The sequence below is a fragment of the Leuresthes tenuis genome, unplaced genomic scaffold (genome assembly GCF_036924035.1).
Source record: "Leuresthes tenuis unplaced genomic scaffold, fLeuTen1.0.hap1 SCAF_3, whole genome shotgun sequence".
Classification (NCBI taxonomy): Eukaryota; Metazoa; Chordata; class Actinopteri; order Atheriniformes; family Atherinopsidae; genus Leuresthes; species Leuresthes tenuis.
In genome coordinates this window covers 24135852-24153251 of record NW_027325357.1, presented here as the reverse complement: position 1 = coordinate 24153251, position 17400 = coordinate 24135852, and the positions used below count along the sequence as shown (strand labels likewise).

Sequence of the window (17400 nt, the reverse complement as noted above, 5' to 3'; positions counted from 1 at the left end):
AACCTTTGCCTTAGCGTTAGAGGCCATAATATGTCTGTCATACGACCAGATAATGGTCGCCTTGCTCTTTACCATGCACCATGTTCACTGTGATCTTTGAGGACATCATTATCCTTTCCATGTGTTTCAACTGAAAGTGGTGTTTCAGTCCTAACTAGAAGATTTCTTTCAGGTGTGTGTCGAAGAAATTGTGTGCACATATGATCACTCGATGTCTGTTTCCTCTCTTCTAAAGTTTCCCTAAGTATCGCCACACGTCTCTTCCAGCACCCACTCATAATTGCTGATATTGCTACAATATCTTGTTGTGGGCCCCGTAATAAGCAGGTTTGCCATCAAATAATAGTACAGCAGGAAAGAACACCTGCTTGGTTCTCACCCCATTACCTCCCTTAACACATTATTTTCCTTTTTAATATTTTCAATATGACTTTGCTTTAACACCTTGTCTTTGTTTTTGTCAGTGTGTCAAACGTTTTACCTTTCTTCACTTCTCAGCAATGCAATCTCTCACTTGGGCCGTAGCTTTGTTCTGCCACTTGCTTCTTCTTCTTCTTCATTTTTTTTTTTAAGCAGAAGTCATTTTCTCTGTGCTGTCCTTTTTCTGCAGCACATGCCCGCAGGACACTCTTTCTCATCTTGCTTTGAACTTGTTAATTTTGCACAGTAGCAGTTTTTAACCAACATATTTATTCATTTATAACTCCTCTTGAAGCCTTTTGCATACGAGGATACCTTCATGCTCTCATTTTCTCTTTTTCTCCCGTCAGCCCTTAATCACCCCACACAACTCGGGCCTCCCTAATGCAGTGTTTGTTTAATCCCTGTCGCAGTGTCAGAGGCTATTTTCTCTGGTTTCTTTTGACTTTACATTAACATTGAGCACAGGCAGCGTTTTTTTTTTAAGCTCTCTCGGCTCAGCAGCTCTTAGACAGTCCTCACCAGGCACTTTTTGTCCCTAGCAACAAGGTCAAGGAGCCTTTCTGACCAACACAGGACATCCCCTTCAACTCTCCACACCACCCACTTCCCACCCTGATGGCAGCTACCCGTCAATGGTTGAACTCCCCCTCTGAGATAATCATTACTTAGTCAGAGAGCATCTTTCATCAAGTGTCCTCGCTCCATTCGAATACAAGACTGTGGGCAGGATGCTGAATAGACAGCTGAGGGGTCTCCTCCTGATGTGTGAATTTTTTGCACAGTGCCACTGACAGCAGAGAGGATGCTGCCTGGTTATAGAATTGGGGAAAAGTCACATGAAAGCTTCAAACAGTTGAGCAGTTGCTTAATTTTCTGCTTTCACTGGCATTGTTCTTTAATACTAGTATTAAGGAAACATGCCTAAGTAACAGTTTGGGTGGATATTTTATGTAGATGCTGTACATAGCTTCAGTCCATACTGAAATATCTGTGTGTTGGGTGATTAGCCTGAAGTTTTTTAGGTGGTATCTCGAGAACCTAAAGCCTTCAGACTTTGACTTTTCCTCTTTTTCCACTTGTCGTCCCACACGTGGCAAAAAGATTTGCAGGGAGGTGAATAGTCCGTGTCGTTGTTGGTCCTCTGACACCCACATTTAAGGTCGCAATGTGACCGCGACTCATGTTTTTTAAGTTTGTTTTAATATTGATTTCAGTGTTGTGCAAACTTTACTCCAAAAGTCTAGAGTCTTTCCTCAGTTCTCTATGTTGCCAAGAAAATCGGTAACAGGTGCAGCGATTTATCAATACAAATAAAACGGAACTTTTTATTGAGACACATGCAAGCTTAAATGGAAATAAAGTGTATAAGGCAGAAATATAGTTTGCACAATTCTAAGGAGCTTGAAAGACAACATTTGGTATGACCACCTTTATTTTTCAGCACAGCCTTAAATGAGCTTTGTTGTCATTTCTTTAAATACTTTTCAGGAATAGTTCTCCAGGCTTCTTGGAGGAATTTCCAAAGCTCTATTTTGGATATTGTCTGGCTTTTGTTCTGTTCTCTGTTAAGATGTTCCCACTGCTTCAATAATGTTGAGGTCGGGGCTCTGGGGAGGATTCATCTCTCCATTAGACCTGCTGCCACTGATTTTCAGTCCATTTCTTGTGACATTTGGCATAGCTCAGCCTTTTCATCCATTTTTCCCTTTCTTAAGAATGCCCTGCCATTTCTTTTTCCACTTGTCCAGTTTTTTTTACGTAATTTTTAAGGACACACTGCACAACATGCAGAGATATGCCTGGAAAATACTATTTCATGCCTGTCAAACTGTGTTATCTTTGTCATTTTTTGAACTAAAGAAATGGGTACAGTGTGCAAGTGTGTCTTTGCTACACGATGCCAGTAACAAAGTGCATAAAGATATGGTTTGAAGCTGGTTCTTTGTTAAATTGTCTATGTGTGAACTCATCACTGGTCCCTCTTTGAGTTAGCTGTCTTTAAGTGCCTTAAAAAAACAGAAAAACACAAGGACTTGACTAGGATTGAGATTTTTTTTTTTAAAAGCAGCCGATGTCCAAAGACAAACTTTGAAAGACCTCCAGACCACTTCAAAGATTGAGGGGTAGATCAAGATTTTTTGGACAGTACTTTAGATAAAGCAAACCCTGTGTTACAGTGTTTGTATTCATAAGAACTGTGCTTGGTCTGCAGTGGAGTGTAAACTTTATATATTCAGACATATTCTTTTTTTACATTATACTCTCCCCTTTGTTTTCCTCTTTATTTCTGCCTTCAATCACATGGACAAATAAGTGTCAGACTCATGGGGGCATTTGAGGTTCTGAGCCTATTTCTTACTGTAAGTGTTCTGCCTAACTTTCCCTGACTTTCTTCTATGCCTTGATTTGCTTTCTCTCTTATGTTTTTCAGATGCCAAAGAGATCGTGCTGAAAGCTCAGATTCTGGCCGGTGGCAGAGGCAAGGGTGTGTTTGACAGTGGCCTTAAAGGTGGAGTGCACTTAACTAAGGAGTAAGTGTTCCCCTATGTGCGTTTCAAAAATACCGTGGGAGGATAGATTCAAGATATTTTCCCCAGTGACAGCGGCTTTTACGGCGAGGAGGCTCAAAGTGCTCTCTGAAGACGCTCCCTAAGCACAAAGGCACAGTTGGAGTTTCTTCTGCAGCAAATAAATGTTTTTTTACCTCCTTCCACTACCTCCCTCCTTCTCATTTTTGTGCCGCTCCTCCTAATTAAATGTTTTAAAGGGGATTTAAAGGTTAACCGTTACACTGTGCACCACTTACTGTTTCTTTTCTTTCTTTCGCTCTCAGGTTGATTGTTTTGTGCTACTGCTGAGGCTAATTTTGTTTCAAACTGTGGTGGATGCATTCCTTCAATGAGGGCTTGCTTCAAAAACCTTTGAAGTTTTCAAAAGGCTAAACAACCGCTTTAAAGAGCTCTTTTTTTTTTCTTAGACACCCCACTTTCCTACACCAGGTTTCCATGTACTGAGAAAGCACGGCCTCTTTAGTAAATGTGCTTTCCATTTACTGCGGCTTTAAAGGCAAAAAAACCCGGGGATTCACGAGAACTGTCGCAGACATGCATGCGCATCACCTTACCTCTGGGTTTGGAACGGTCGGAAACTTTTTCAAAGTGAGATACAGTGAAGTTCATCGTCCCCAGACAGCGACATGAGTGCACAGTTCACCTCCCTCTCATCTATCAAAGGATGAGTGCAACCCCCAGCTTCATTTGTATTCTCTTACAAAACCAGAAGAGGCTTACAGAAGTAACTCCGTTACAGAGAATACTGTAGGTAGAGGTTCATTCACAGTGATGTGTATCAAAGGGTCTCCAAAGACTGCTTGTTGTCAGAATATGTTACAGTAATACTCATAAAGGGGTGAGGCTGATAAACAAAGCTATTGAGAAGAGATAAAGTACTTACTCATCCGTAGATCTACCTGCTTGTCATACCATCAGTTTTGTAAGTGGAAGGTTTTTTTTTTTTTTGTGGCTTTTTGAACTGAAAATAAATCCCAAAGTTGACATTTAACTTCTCCCCTTTTAGCCCCGCTGTGGTTGGCGAGCTAGCTAATAAGATGCTCGGTTTTAACCTGACTACCAAGCAGACGCCTAAAGATGGAGTGAAAGTTAAAATGGTGAGCCGGAGAAAAAGGAAATCTACTTTCCTCTTTCCTCATGTTTTGATGGTGCTTTGTTTCTTCTTTTTCTGACCTCATTTCGAGGCACTGCGAGTCCAGCAATGCTGTTTTGTAAAATGAATGTCTGTGACGGCAGTCTGGCTTATGGCTTCTTGTTTTTATGCTGCATTCGAATAGTAGCTGTCCGCTGTTGTTAACTGTGTGTTTGCGCTGGCTGGTGTCATGGCTCATTGCATAAATTGAGCCAGGCCCAGCGTGAATTTAAAGTGCTTGGTAAACAACTGTTTCTATGTGACACTAACAAGCAGGACTATTATTTTCTCCGCTCGCATGCTGCATGCTGTACCTCCTCCTCGAAACAGACGTTTCCAGGTGATGAAAGGCGTCTCAGTCTGTGGCTTGTGTGTGGCTCCTCTTCTTCACCTTTCTTCATCTGTTTACCCCTTGCTACCCCCCACCTCTATCCAACTCCTGCCCACGTTCCTGCTGCAGAGTTAGTTATAATTAAGTGAGTCTCAGCAATAGCGAAAGTCATTCAAACAAGCTTACAATTAACGCTATGCCTAAAATGCAGATGGGACGGGCAAACGAGCAGCAAAATTATGTGGGTAAAACTTTAGTTGAGAGAGAAGAGACTTTCCTTTCAACTGGACATCGATACAGTAACGGTCTTATCAAGAAAATTTCCATATGTTGTAGAAATTAGACCTGAGAAGAGCAGCTATTAACTGACCCGACTGATCGATAACGATGTCAGTGTATACTGATCCAAACGATGCCGGAGTTTTATAGTTTTGCACACTCCACGAAGCTCATAACCACCCTCGGTGCCGGTAGCACCGCAGAGAATAGCCAGCATGTGAACGGGTTTGCTGCCATGACAAGAGAAGACGGGGTAAGATGAGACGGTGAGTGTGGAAGATGAAGAACACGACTGGAGGAGACTAAACTGCGCTTAAGGGTAGTGGGGAGAAAACGTTAAGCTGGAGAAAAACAAGCTGAAAGCAGATGAAAGGGAACTTAAAAGAATGTTTGAGTGACTGGAGAAAACAACATTTGGACAAGAAAATACGGGCGCTGTCTTTTAACATGGAGGATAGTGACAGCTGTCCATCCTCGTTCGCTGGGCAGTGGATGGAAGCTGAGCTGTAGGGCTGTGCATGCTCAAACAAACCTGTTGCCCCTTAACTACCACAGAACTGTTAGACTCCCGTCACCTGTTTTTCTTCCTTTTTGCCCTCTGAGCACACTGCTTCTTTCCATTTGTTTCTTCTTTTCACTACATGTGAGGTTTCCTTTTCCATTCTGCATAGTTTCAGTCAGCTTGTGGAATCTGCTTATTTCCTTGTGTGTTTTCAGTCTTTTCTGTTCTTCAGATTTTAATTGGAAATTTGAAATTTTATGATGTACAGGCTTGCTAAATACAAGGAGAATTTTATTTGAAAATTACATTCTTTTTTTTGTCTATAAACAAGAGATTTTAATCATCGTATCTCTGACCATTAAGTCCGGCCGGTCTCAGAACTGTCTTCTACCATTCCGCCCTTGTTTTTCCTTCTATGTCATGTCAAGGTGATGGTTGCTGAGGCCCTGGACATAAGCAGAGAGACTTATTTTGCCATCCTAATGGACCGCTCCTGTAATGGTCCCGTCATGGTGGGAAGCCCCCAGGGTGGAATGGATATTGAGGAAGTGGCTGCCAGCACCCCAGAACTCATCTTTAAGGTAAATGATTTCTAGCTCCTACTCGTCACTAAAATATTAAATGATTAACAGAAGATTTACTGATGGAATATTTTTGAATAACTTGAAATAGGTGTCTTTAATATGAAGTAGAAAAAACCCCAAAACTTCTCACCATCATTTCTTAAAGAGCTTATTTGGAGTTCAGTTTCTTTTTTTTTTTTTTTTTTTTTTTTTAGATTTGGCTGCAAATTCTGCCAAGTTTTCAATAAGCTCTACAGATGGAAGCAGTGCTGTGTTTGTATCCAGTTCCATTTGTGGTCCTGCCTACATATGCACATCAGACTCTGAGCACATGTACTGCAACACGTTGGAGCTTAATATGAACAAACAAAGAAACAAAGAAAAGATTAATCTTTTTCTCTCCACACTACAACAGCACAGGAAAAGAGTGCCATGCAAATGCATTACAGCAAAGACTGAAATTCTCCATTTAGATAAAAATGCACTTGTTTCTCCCCCTCGTCTTGGTAGCGTTCAGCCTACACAAGCATCGGTTTACAGTAGGCATGGGCCGGTATAAGTTTCTAACAGTAGGATAACCTTAGACATAGATGTCACAGATTTATGGTAAGGAGGTTTAAAACATCAGATTTTTATTGTTACGTCATTGTTGATACACACATACACGTAAGAGGAGAGTGATAGAGCACAAGTGTGTTAACTTCGCACGCACACACACACACACACACACACACACGCCCTCGTACAGTGAGTGAAAACTGCTAACATCCTAAACAATCAGCACTTCTCTACAATTCTCTCTGTCACCTAAAGTGAGAAGAGTAACTCACTGCTATTAGCTACTTAATTAGCCATGCTTTCTGCCTCGGTAGCAAGGCTAGTCGGCTATTTATTTCACTGCTACCAAGGAAATCCCCTCATAGCTGGTTGCAAATGTTCTTTTATTACAGCATTACTTTAAATCTGGCAGAGCGGTGAGAGGCGTTCCCGTACATTTAAAATCATCTTTGAGATTTCGCAGGCCGACACTCTTTATAAGCACATCTTGTGTGTTTGATTACCTTCCTCATCCAAAACTACGCCCAACTTTTCACTGTATTTGGACAGTGAAAAGTTGAGGTGTAAACCTCCTACACCTGACTGACGGCTTGTGCCGAGAGGAGGTGGAGCGCAAGTCCTTTACCAAATTCCTTTACCTTCTCTTTTTAACAAGCCATAAAAACAGCCACAAAACTGTTTGAAAGCTTGTTTGAAACTGAAACCAGACACACGCCTCGCTTATTCAGGACCAGGATCAAGTTGGATCATTTTGGGGCTTTCGTAGAGTTCTCCCCTTCTGTTTTCTTGGTGGTGTGATTAAGATGTTTCTCTTTTGAAAATAAAAACCTTTGCTTCAAGCAAGAGGATTTTAGCACTCTATGAAAGTTTTTTTCATTTAGGTTTTCACTCTTTTATAAAGGCCTGATTAGCAGTTTGCTGCAGAAGTGTTTCTTCTTTTTTTTCCTCTGTTAGTTACTTCTATCTTCCATCCATAATCGGTCCTTTTCATACAGCAGTGACCTTTGACCTTTCACCAGAGCTCAGTTCCGAGTTGTAAGAAACGCTCTGAATACTTTTGTGATTATTAAGTCTTTAGTTTTTAACCAATCACTGAAACTCAGAATTGTGTTTACACCGAGACAAACATCGATTATTTAAGATTAATCTGAGCCACGACAAAAATGTGGAATGCTCAAAAGTATCTGACAACGTTCAGTCAGCTGTCAGTCGTGATGCCACATAGCTTTTTATAGCATGAACTTACTTCTTAAAGAAAACTGATCAGAAAAATGAACAATTGAAGACACACTGAGGTGATATGAAGCAATTACTATGACAGAAACCATGTTTTGACATCCTTCACAATGGTTATAAAGGAGCCTCTTTCTGTCTGAAAGTCAAACATAACCAGCGTCTGACGGTCAGAAGTCCCTGTGCCAGTTTCACTTACTTTTGAGTCATGCTGCAGTTTTATGGTGTAAGCCTACCACTTCAGCCTCCATTTTCTGGTCACTGCATTTACTCACATTTGTCATCCTTTCTCCTTCGCTTTCACTGCTACTCTTACAGGAAGTCATAGACATATTCGAAGGGGTGCGAGATGACCAGGCACTTCGCATGGCAACTAATTTGGGTTTCAAAGGACCTCTGCAAAGACAGGTAATAGGCTCCCTGACATTATAGTCCAAATGCAAAGAGGAGGCGCACGATGCCACATGCACATAGACAGACAGATGCATGCCCATTTACAAACGGACCATACTTTGGCTGTTATTAGTTTTCCAGAAGCAGTTGTAAAGTGTCATTACACAAGGCTCGCTTGGCAGGTGGTCCGTTGTTGTAGCTGGCAGTGATGCACGGCACGGCACAGTAACAGGCTCAGGGAGCTGACATCACTAATGGCACCACTATTTGACTTCATGCAGTAAGAAGCAAATTTTTAGGACAGAAAACAAGTTTTCCAAATTACGTTCAGGCATCATTTGCTTATAAAATAAGACTGTGGAAGCACAGCACTGGAGCACCCCGGGTTTCCCAGTCCAAACGGGTATCTGTGCATGGATGAGTTGATTTCAAAGGCCTCTTTGACTCTTGGCATCAGATCACTAATTTGTTTTCTTTTCCACAGGCACCTCGGCGTGAGGAATCAGATTAGCTCGAGCACATGGAAAACGTATAAATCAGTCAAAAAATAAGTTTCCCTTCGTGAAAACAAACTTGAGTTAAATTGCATGCTAGCTTTGGTTGCATTCCGTTGTTTGTGTCATTTAATTTGCAAGATGTTGAAAGGTCATTGATTTTAAACAGGCAAGGGGAGAAATGAAAAAGGATTGCTTAGGTGCCTGTCTTGTTAGAATCATCTCTCCCTGTTGCTGTGAGTCAGCTACCAGGCTGTGTGCTACAGACAGAATTAAAGCTGGTCTGAAACACCTTTTCTGTTTTGACTAAGTAGTTTGAAGATATTAGGATTCCAGCTTTAAACCAATTAACTACTCTAATCACACTTAATAGTGATAAAGGATGACTATGAAGCAGATGATTAAAATCCAGAAAACCAAGCAAATATTTTTCTAACAATAACAATACTCAGAACAGAGGGGACTTTACCCAACAAAATATAGAATATAGGAATAGAGGCCTAAAACAGAACTGTTGAACCCATGGTGAAAAGGAGGGTAAATTCAAGTTTAAACTGTTCTGCAAGTTCCAAAAAACCTCTCAGACAGGCCAACAAATTAAGTTACCTGAATTCATAATATACATATACATATATGATATGAGCTGTGCCTCCAAGAGACACAAAATGGGATTCATTAGGGGAAAGGCAAAAGTTTGTGTCTGCATGCCAGCACTGTTTCAGTGGTGTGTATGAATCCAAGCTGTTTTATTGTTACCTTTGAACAATTAAAGCAATGTAGATATGAACTAAAATCCCTTTTACGATTCAGGCTGTGGTGTTGATTTACTGTGATTACTTAAGTGCTGTGGCATATTACAACTGCTATGTTGGGATTTAAAAAAAAAAAAAAAAAGAAGAGCAATCCCAGGGAAAAGAAAAAGATTTATACTATATTGGATAGAAGTGTGCTGATGTGTGTCTCAGTGCTGGTGAAAGCACTAAATGAAATTTACTCTGGCATACACAGATAAACGCATTCATGCAAAACCAGCTCAGACAGCGGGGTGTTGAAGGTGCTATGCCTTTTTTCATGTAGCTTGTGAAGGAGGCTGAGTGGCCCTGGCGGGTCTGGTGCTCAGAGTCAGAACCTCAGGTAATTACTGTCGTCTGTGGACCTTGCAGGCAGCAGATCAGATTAAGAGGCTCTATGATCTGTTCCTGAAAGTCGACGCCACTCAAGTCGAAGTCAATCCTCTCGGAGAGACTCCCGAAGGACAAGGTACCGTCTTTCATAGAAAATGCTTGTCTTTGCTTGTGTGTGTGTGTGTGGCCTCCATCGTGTGCGTTTTCATGTTGAATATTTCAATATCTTATTCCTTTCTGTTTGAAGATGCAGCCACCTATTAAACACCGACTGTGAGATGCAGGCACATTATCTCCTCAGGACTGCATGCGTTAGAAAATGTGCTGTTTTCTGTAATTGCAGCACACTCGCATCAGCCTCTTTTCAGCATGACTTTGTCTGGATCAAAATCTAAATGGCTTTGGGGAGATGAGCTATTCATACTCGCAGCATGTTGATGTTCGTCGATGTCTCTTTTTTGAAGATGATTAACTTAAGGCATAAATTCTGTCATCCAAAAGTAATGAGGAGTTACAAATTACGGCAGCCGCATCGACTAACTCCCTAATGTACCCCTCACTCTGCTAAGAATAACAAATCAGGGATGCGCTGTCCAAAGTTTATTTCTAGTAGAATAAATATGTATCGAATGAGTTTGCAAGTTTCTGAAATGCCAAGAATTTAGTGTACATCTTTGTCTGATCTTGAGCAAAAAAATGTCCATTTTTATTCCAAAGCCAGGCTAAAAAAGCAGTATCCGAGAGTCAGAAAATGTCTAGTTCTTATTCTTAAAATCCATTGTTATATTTAGAATTTCCTCAGATCACTGAGAACTGAAGAAGCACTTTCTAAGAAATGTGGTGCCTTTGAATGCATCAAAGGGAGATGATGACAAATTAAAAGCTAAAAAGGTCTGTCTTCTTCGAAGTGCAGTCTAATACATGTTCAGTCCATTGAGATCAAGCTGAAATAATCAGAAGCTGCATAGATTCGCTGGTAATTCAAGAGTCATGTTACGATAGCAATTCAACCAGTGGTTTAATGGCCAATAGTCACTTTATTGCTATTTGCAAAAAAAATTATTGTCAAATTAGAAAACCAAAATTCTTTTAGTGAATTCAGTCTTTTCACAGTCTGAGGAAAGAAACTGCTGCTGCGCCTGCTGGTATGACACCAGAATCTGTCCGACATGGCAGGAGGTTGAACAGGCTGAATGGGGTGCTGTGGGTTTTTTCTGGAACCTCATCTTACTGATAACACTTATTCTTAGTCGGTGGTGTTCTGGTCAGTTTTCATCTCCAGGTGCAGATCCTTCCGGGCCATGGAGTGAGCACATCACGTATCAGTTTATAATGTTTCCAGTTAGGATGCTACACTACTGAAGTTCACCAAGTCTTTGGCGCAGACGTTTAACCTTCTTGTGTTTCCTTTGGACGTACAGTCATTTCTGAGCTTCCCAGGGAGGAGATGTACTCTGATATAAACAGTCAGCTTTGTGGGTTTGTGGATGTTCTGTTGCAGGTTGTCCCCAGTGCACCACACTGCAATATTGTTGATTTTCCTCCTGATATGAAGAATCATCATTGGCTGTAATCCAGACAGCGTCGGTGCTGACAAACTTAATTTATTGTGGAGCAGAGCAATAAATGAAGTCACGGTTGTTAGACAACTGTTTGTACTTGTGGAAATTGCGAGTTTAGACCCAATGCAGCTCATCACTGTTTTTAAGTCTATATGAAAAAAGCTGTGCTTAAATGTTGGCTTTATCAACAAGGGACAGTCTGTCTGTCGTACCACAACAAAAGCATTTCCAGGCATGCTGCTTCTCCAGTGAAAACCGTCCCTAATGACTTGTTTAGAAAAAGGTCCATGGATTTGTGTTGTGTTGTCCTCTAAAGAGTGTTTGTTATCTAGCATCTACAGAGATTTTCTTGAAGTGCAGCAACACATTTCAGCTCAATTATTTACCTTGAAGTTCAAAGTCAAACGTTTGTGCCCAGTAAAAGTTTGCATTGCTGTACGGATCTCTCATGAGCAAAGCCAGTGCATCCGTTTCAAAATCATTTACCCAGTGGATGCTCAAGTTTCAGTTTCAGTAGGTTTTCTGTGCATGTTTTGCTGTATTTCCTGTGTATACCTGGGTTCCCTGGTGAAAGAACAAATATATGCTTGAATTTCATTAATTCTCTTAGCACTTCGAATCTGCTCAACATGACACGTGTTGAGGTTAACGTTGCGTTTGCTCATCATTCACGATGACAAAGACATTATGCATTGTCAGAAAGCATAACTCCGTCTCTTGCTATGCTGCTTTTGTTGAACTTTTGCTGAACCGTTTTTTTTTCCTCTCCTGAAGAAATGAGGGCGATCATCTCGTCTGCGGCGCTGAGCGCATATCGACTGTGATGCGTCCTGCTGAGACGTATTACATCGCGCTAAAGATACATGGCCTCTTTGATGTTATGTAGTCGCCTAAAAAAATAAAGTTTCTTGTTCAAAGTGTGCTTTATCAAACATTGACAAGATGTGTTTATTATTCCATGATTTCTTATGAATATTAATGAGGAAAATGACTCCTTTCAAAAGCTGGATTTTTTTGGAGGTATGATGTTCTTTTTCTATCAACAAGAAGGCTGTGATCCAAGCGAGCTTTGGAAGCGGGCTACACATGAATCTCAGCTCATTCAATGGCTCGATTTGTTCACATTTCACCAGGGAGCACAGCTATTTTCAAGCAGGCATTCCACATACATGTATCAGAAACGAGAATTTCTCAAGGGGGGCGTTCTTTCTTTTCTTTTTTGGTAATAGCTGAATTCATTTTGTTGGTACACTGCAATAATGGATGTGTCAGCACAAAGAGCGAAGGGAGCTGTGCTGTGGTAAACCTTGTTTACCTGAAGGAGACTTCTTAGCATTCTCAGTAGTTTGCCTGCCACATGTAATGTGTTTATGTATGAATTGTTACGCCTGACTTTGCTTTTTTTTAACTATACCGTCGCATTCATTAGAAGAGTTCATTAAAAAAATGTTTTTCGCCTTTAAAACAGTTGCAGTCATGTGAAAGCAGACATACATCCTCTTTCAATCCAGTTCTAAGGTTTAACGTATCAGGACAAAACGGGAAAACAAAAATGTGGTTCTAACTCTGTGTTGATATTAGGTGAATGCATATTCAGATGAACAACAACACACAACCTATTGCACAGTGTCACCATTTATTGAGTGAAAACTAAGTTAAATTTTTGTGTTAAAAAACAAAAAAAAACTGAGTACATTCCATGATTCAGTAGCTTATTGAGTCACCTTTCGCAGCAATAACGAGGAGCAGTCATTTTCTCCAAGGTGTTATCAACGGCTCACATTGTTGTGGAGGGATTTTGACCCACTTTCTTTACAATGTTGCTTCAGTTCATTGGGCTTTCTGGGAATTTGTTAATGCACAGTTCACAGCTCTTCAGGTCCTGTTACAGCATTTTAATGGGTTCAGGGTCTGAACCCTTAACTGGACTATTGCAAAAAACTCGATTCTTGTCTTTTCCAGTCATTCGGTTGTAGGTTTTTTTGGATTCAGTCCCGTTACATGACCACACAGCTCTTGGACACGTGACCTCACATTCGACACGGAATGCTTTGATATACAAAGGAGTTCACGGTCGACTCAATGACTGCAAGATGCTCTGGTGCTGGTACTGTAGAATAAGCCCAAATCGTAACCCCTCCACCTCTGTGTGTTGACAGGTGGGATGAGGCATTTGTACCCACTTGCTCGGTTTGGTTTTCACTAAACATTGCACTTTACATTGTGATCAGACATCTCCACTTTGGTCTTGTATGTCCATAGGACATTGCTCCAGAAGTCTTGTTGTTAGTTCAGATGTATCTTTACAAACTTTAGCTGTGCTGCCATGCTCTTTTTAGTGGTTTTCTCCGTTCAAACCAGCCGTTCTTGTTGAGTCTTCATCTAATATCACTGTTGTGAGCTGTAACAATTACCACGCTGGATGCGTTGTGTTGAGTCTGAGATGTAGCTCCTGGTCTTTTCTTGCAGATTCTCTCAGCATTGTAAGGTCTGACTTTGGGGTGAACTCTGGGGAAGATTGACAGCTGGCTTAAATGTTTTCCACTTTTGAATATTTTTTCTCTCTGTAGATAGATGGAGTCCGAATTGTTTGGAAATGGCCTCATAACCCTTCCCAGATACCCTCTTAATTCCTATGGAAGTAGAAATCCCCTCTTTCTTACTACTTCTGTATTTTGGCTTAGTTTTTCATCAGTAAGTAATGACTTTGTGAAATATGTCATGTGTTGTTGTTAACCCTGTTAACCCTAGCGAATTGCAAGACCTCATAAGAACCAGATCAATTAGTTTTTATCTTCTGATATGGAAAACCTTGCATTAACAGAGGGTGAACTTAGCTTGTGACAGTATTTACCATGATGGTTTTTATAGATATTTAAAGACCTCTGCCTTATCCCTGTTTCCATCTTGTGTGTTGTTTCTTATGTTGTCTTCCACCTCTCTCCTTTTGTCCGCATCCTTATCCCAGTGGTTTGCTTTGATGCTAAGATCAATTTTGATGACAACGCTGAGTTCCGTCAGAAAGCCGTGTTTGCCATGGATGACATGGCTGAGAGCGACCCCACAGAGATGGAGGCAGCCAAGTGGGACCTCAAATATATTGGACTGGACGGAAACATAGCCTGCTTTGGTATAAAAACAAAGCCTTGTAACAGAACTCATTCACCTGCACACACACACACACACACACACACACACACACACACACACACACACACACACACACACACACCAACCAATAAATGAATTCTTCCTCATAAGTAAACCCCTCCTGACATAAGGCCACGATGTGTCTCTTAAGTCACATAAGTGAAAAGCTTGGACGCCGTTAAAACTTAGAGTGAAGGCAGCACGGGCACTCCTCCAGTGCACGTTACAAGCAGCTGTCTGAAGACTCCAGAATGAATACTGCCATAACCAATGTGTTCTAATTAGCTATAATCCGCCCAGAAAGTCTCCAGCGAGCCAGATTGTTAGCATTCTCATTAAAGCCCCCCTCTCTTGTCATAAATCAAAGCTTTTACAGTGTACGGCAGCACTAACAGGTGCTCTCGTTCTTTACCCTGTAGCCTCATAAACACATTAGATGTCTGTTAGCACCACTCCCCCTCCAAGCACATGCTCGCGCCTCATCCCGCATCCACAGCTTCCACTCTCTTAGAGTCACAACAGCTTTTAAGACCCTGCAGCTTCCTTGAGAGCTCCATAAGACACCAAAGTGACAGCTGTTAAAGCAAATTTCCCTTTTATTGAGTCCTCAGTCGGGTTGCTTGCCAGGACGCTAGTTCAGCTTAGCTAAACCAAATGAGGTAAGACATTCTTGTGCAATTGGCTCCTGCACAACTCAGCAGGGGTGCGGCACTGGCAGTCAGTTAGATGATGATACTGTCCACAGAAAAAGCGTAGAGGAAACTCTTTTAATCAACACTTCTTTCTCTGAAGCTGAAACTTGACTTGTGAACAAATCTTCTCAAATGTTCCTGCTTAGAGTTCCAGTACATTCACTTTTTAATTTAGTGCTTGATTCTTCTGTCGCCCATTGTCCCCCTCAGTGTGGGTAATATAGCTTTAATCAACACATGTTTAATGGCGTCACACTTTCCTCTCAGGAACTTTTTTTTTTTTTTTTTTTTTTTTTTCAATTTCCAGACATTAGCATTGTATTAATGAGGAAAATGTATTCTCATTATATTTAATAATGGCAATGTACTTTAGGTCGTCATTAGGCTATAGTACCATTGACATTTATTATGAATGTGCATACAAACGAGTGCACTTTTGACGCTGTTTATGTGTCCTTAACATGACACCATCACTCCGTTTGTATTTTTTTCCTGAAATAGTGAATGGAGCTGGTTTGGCCATGGCCACATGTGACATCATTGACCTGCATGGAGGAAAACCAGCTAATTTCCTGGACCTGGGTGGGGGAGTCAAAGAGAGGCAGGTGTATGAGGCTTTCAAGCTGCTCACGGCTGACCCAAAGGTAGGAACTAAATGATGAAAAATAAATATGTTCGCATCCCTTTGTCTTGCCTAGATTGACTCTAACAATTAAGTACATTAGCAAAACAAGATCTTTATGTTAAAGCATTGCCTTACAGATGAAAGCAGGAGAGCTGAAAATGTTTTCCCATGTTTGTCATGTATCTTGCCATAGCGCGTTCAAAAAGCTCTCTCTGTTTGGGAAGCGACTTGTCACTGAGACAACGGCACTCATTAGGCTGGAGGCCTTGGCATATGTCCATGTTTCACTGAGAGAAACAGACTACGGGCGTCTGCGTCGTTATATGCCATCATTTCAGTTGCTGTGGCTTGATAAATTGGTGCTCTGCTGTAAATTTGGGTGTTTGTTATCGCGTACATCCGCCTGCACATGTAAACACACGGCATAGTGGGCTTGCTTAGGCGATTCCCAGCTCTGAGTGAGTGGCAGCCTGGGATGTTTAACAAATGATTCTACTCTATGTTCAGAAAGCTGATAACTCCCAACTAAACAATGTGAGCCTTGTAACTATACCACAGTGCTGATTTTGTGTTGACAGTCACATCTCTAATTCCCCCACTGCTGTCACTCTTACATCCCTGCACTGAGATGTGGTCTGTCTCAGCGAATCTGGCATCCCTTGTTGTGTGGAATGCAAAGTAAAACTAGATAGAAAATTCAGTCCTCAGACCAGCTTTTTCGAAAAACCTTTTATTACAGCAACACATGCTTCTTTGCCTTAGCAGCAGATCCTCTGAAGACTGTGGAGCTGAGGAAGCTGTGAAAGTTCTCCTTCAGTTTTATCACTCTGTCAGAAACAAATAAAGAAACAACACATATGACACAGCATTGTTTTGTTAAAACACCTCTCACAAATCATTTAAATTCCTGTGATTTTTGGCGAATCTCTTTCTCAGTCAGGAATTAGGAAAATGAATTGTTTTCTGACTGCTTGAATTCTTTCAGACATAAGCATGCGTGTCCAGGAGAGCTTCCCTTCAACCCTCCGTGACGTTGCTTTTTTCTGTGTTCGGTGTTCACGATGGTTCACATTTGGCTTTTCTTACTCACTTTGCCTGTCAGCCGTTTTAATGTCGGGGTTTAGTGGTGTATGTAATCTCACTATGATAAGGAATAGCATACATACTATTAACACCTAGAAACAATCGCTGTTTTATGGTATGTGATGCACAGTCTGCTCTTAAAGTAGAAACTCCTGTTGTTGGTACACTGCCAGAAAACTCCATTCTAACTAAACCGCCTACTGCAGAAGAATTTCTACGGTGGCATTTTGAAGCACTGCACGGAACACACCGGTGTGGCACACCTCTGTGGATGAATGCAGAAAATCTGCTACCTTTAACACCCCGGCAGGTGATACATTGCCCGACTCAAATATCTAGCGTTTGATCGATTTGGCCTTATGAATTAAAACCAGTAGAGTGCAGTGGAACATGGATTGAGAGGGTAAAAAAGAAATGCACTTAAAGGGGGAGAAACTCAACTTGTCACTCTGTTCCTGTATGCGGCCATCATCATCATCATCATCATCATCATCATCATCATCATCGTTTTTATTATTACTTTAATACTCTTTGAAAATAATTTGGATATCTACAAAGGCAAAATTTGAGAAGAATAAATGATAATAAAAAATAATAGATTAAAAAACTCCCTTGAGGACAAGAGGACATCCTCCTCCTGTTCCTCTTTCTCTTCTTGTCCTGGGCTGCCTCTCCAAATCCAGATG

The 17400-nt window shown here is 41.1% G+C and overlaps 1 protein-coding gene across 1 annotated transcript in view; it reads left to right on the top strand.

Annotated features, from left to right (window-relative positions):
* Nucleotides 1-17400, top strand: part of suclg2 (succinate-CoA ligase GDP-forming subunit beta) — an 88890-nt gene that overhangs the window by 40028 nt on the left and 31462 nt on the right. Inside the window, exons 3-9 of the mRNA XM_072382679.1 lie at nt 2855-2954; nt 4000-4090; nt 5666-5818; nt 7910-7999; nt 9642-9738; nt 14133-14294; nt 15508-15650. Coding sequence (XP_072238780.1) covers nt 2855-2954; nt 4000-4090; nt 5666-5818; nt 7910-7999; nt 9642-9738; nt 14133-14294; nt 15508-15650 — 836 coding nt within the window. The remainder of the gene's footprint in view (nt 1-2854; nt 2955-3999; nt 4091-5665; nt 5819-7909; nt 8000-9641; nt 9739-14132; nt 14295-15507; nt 15651-17400) is intronic.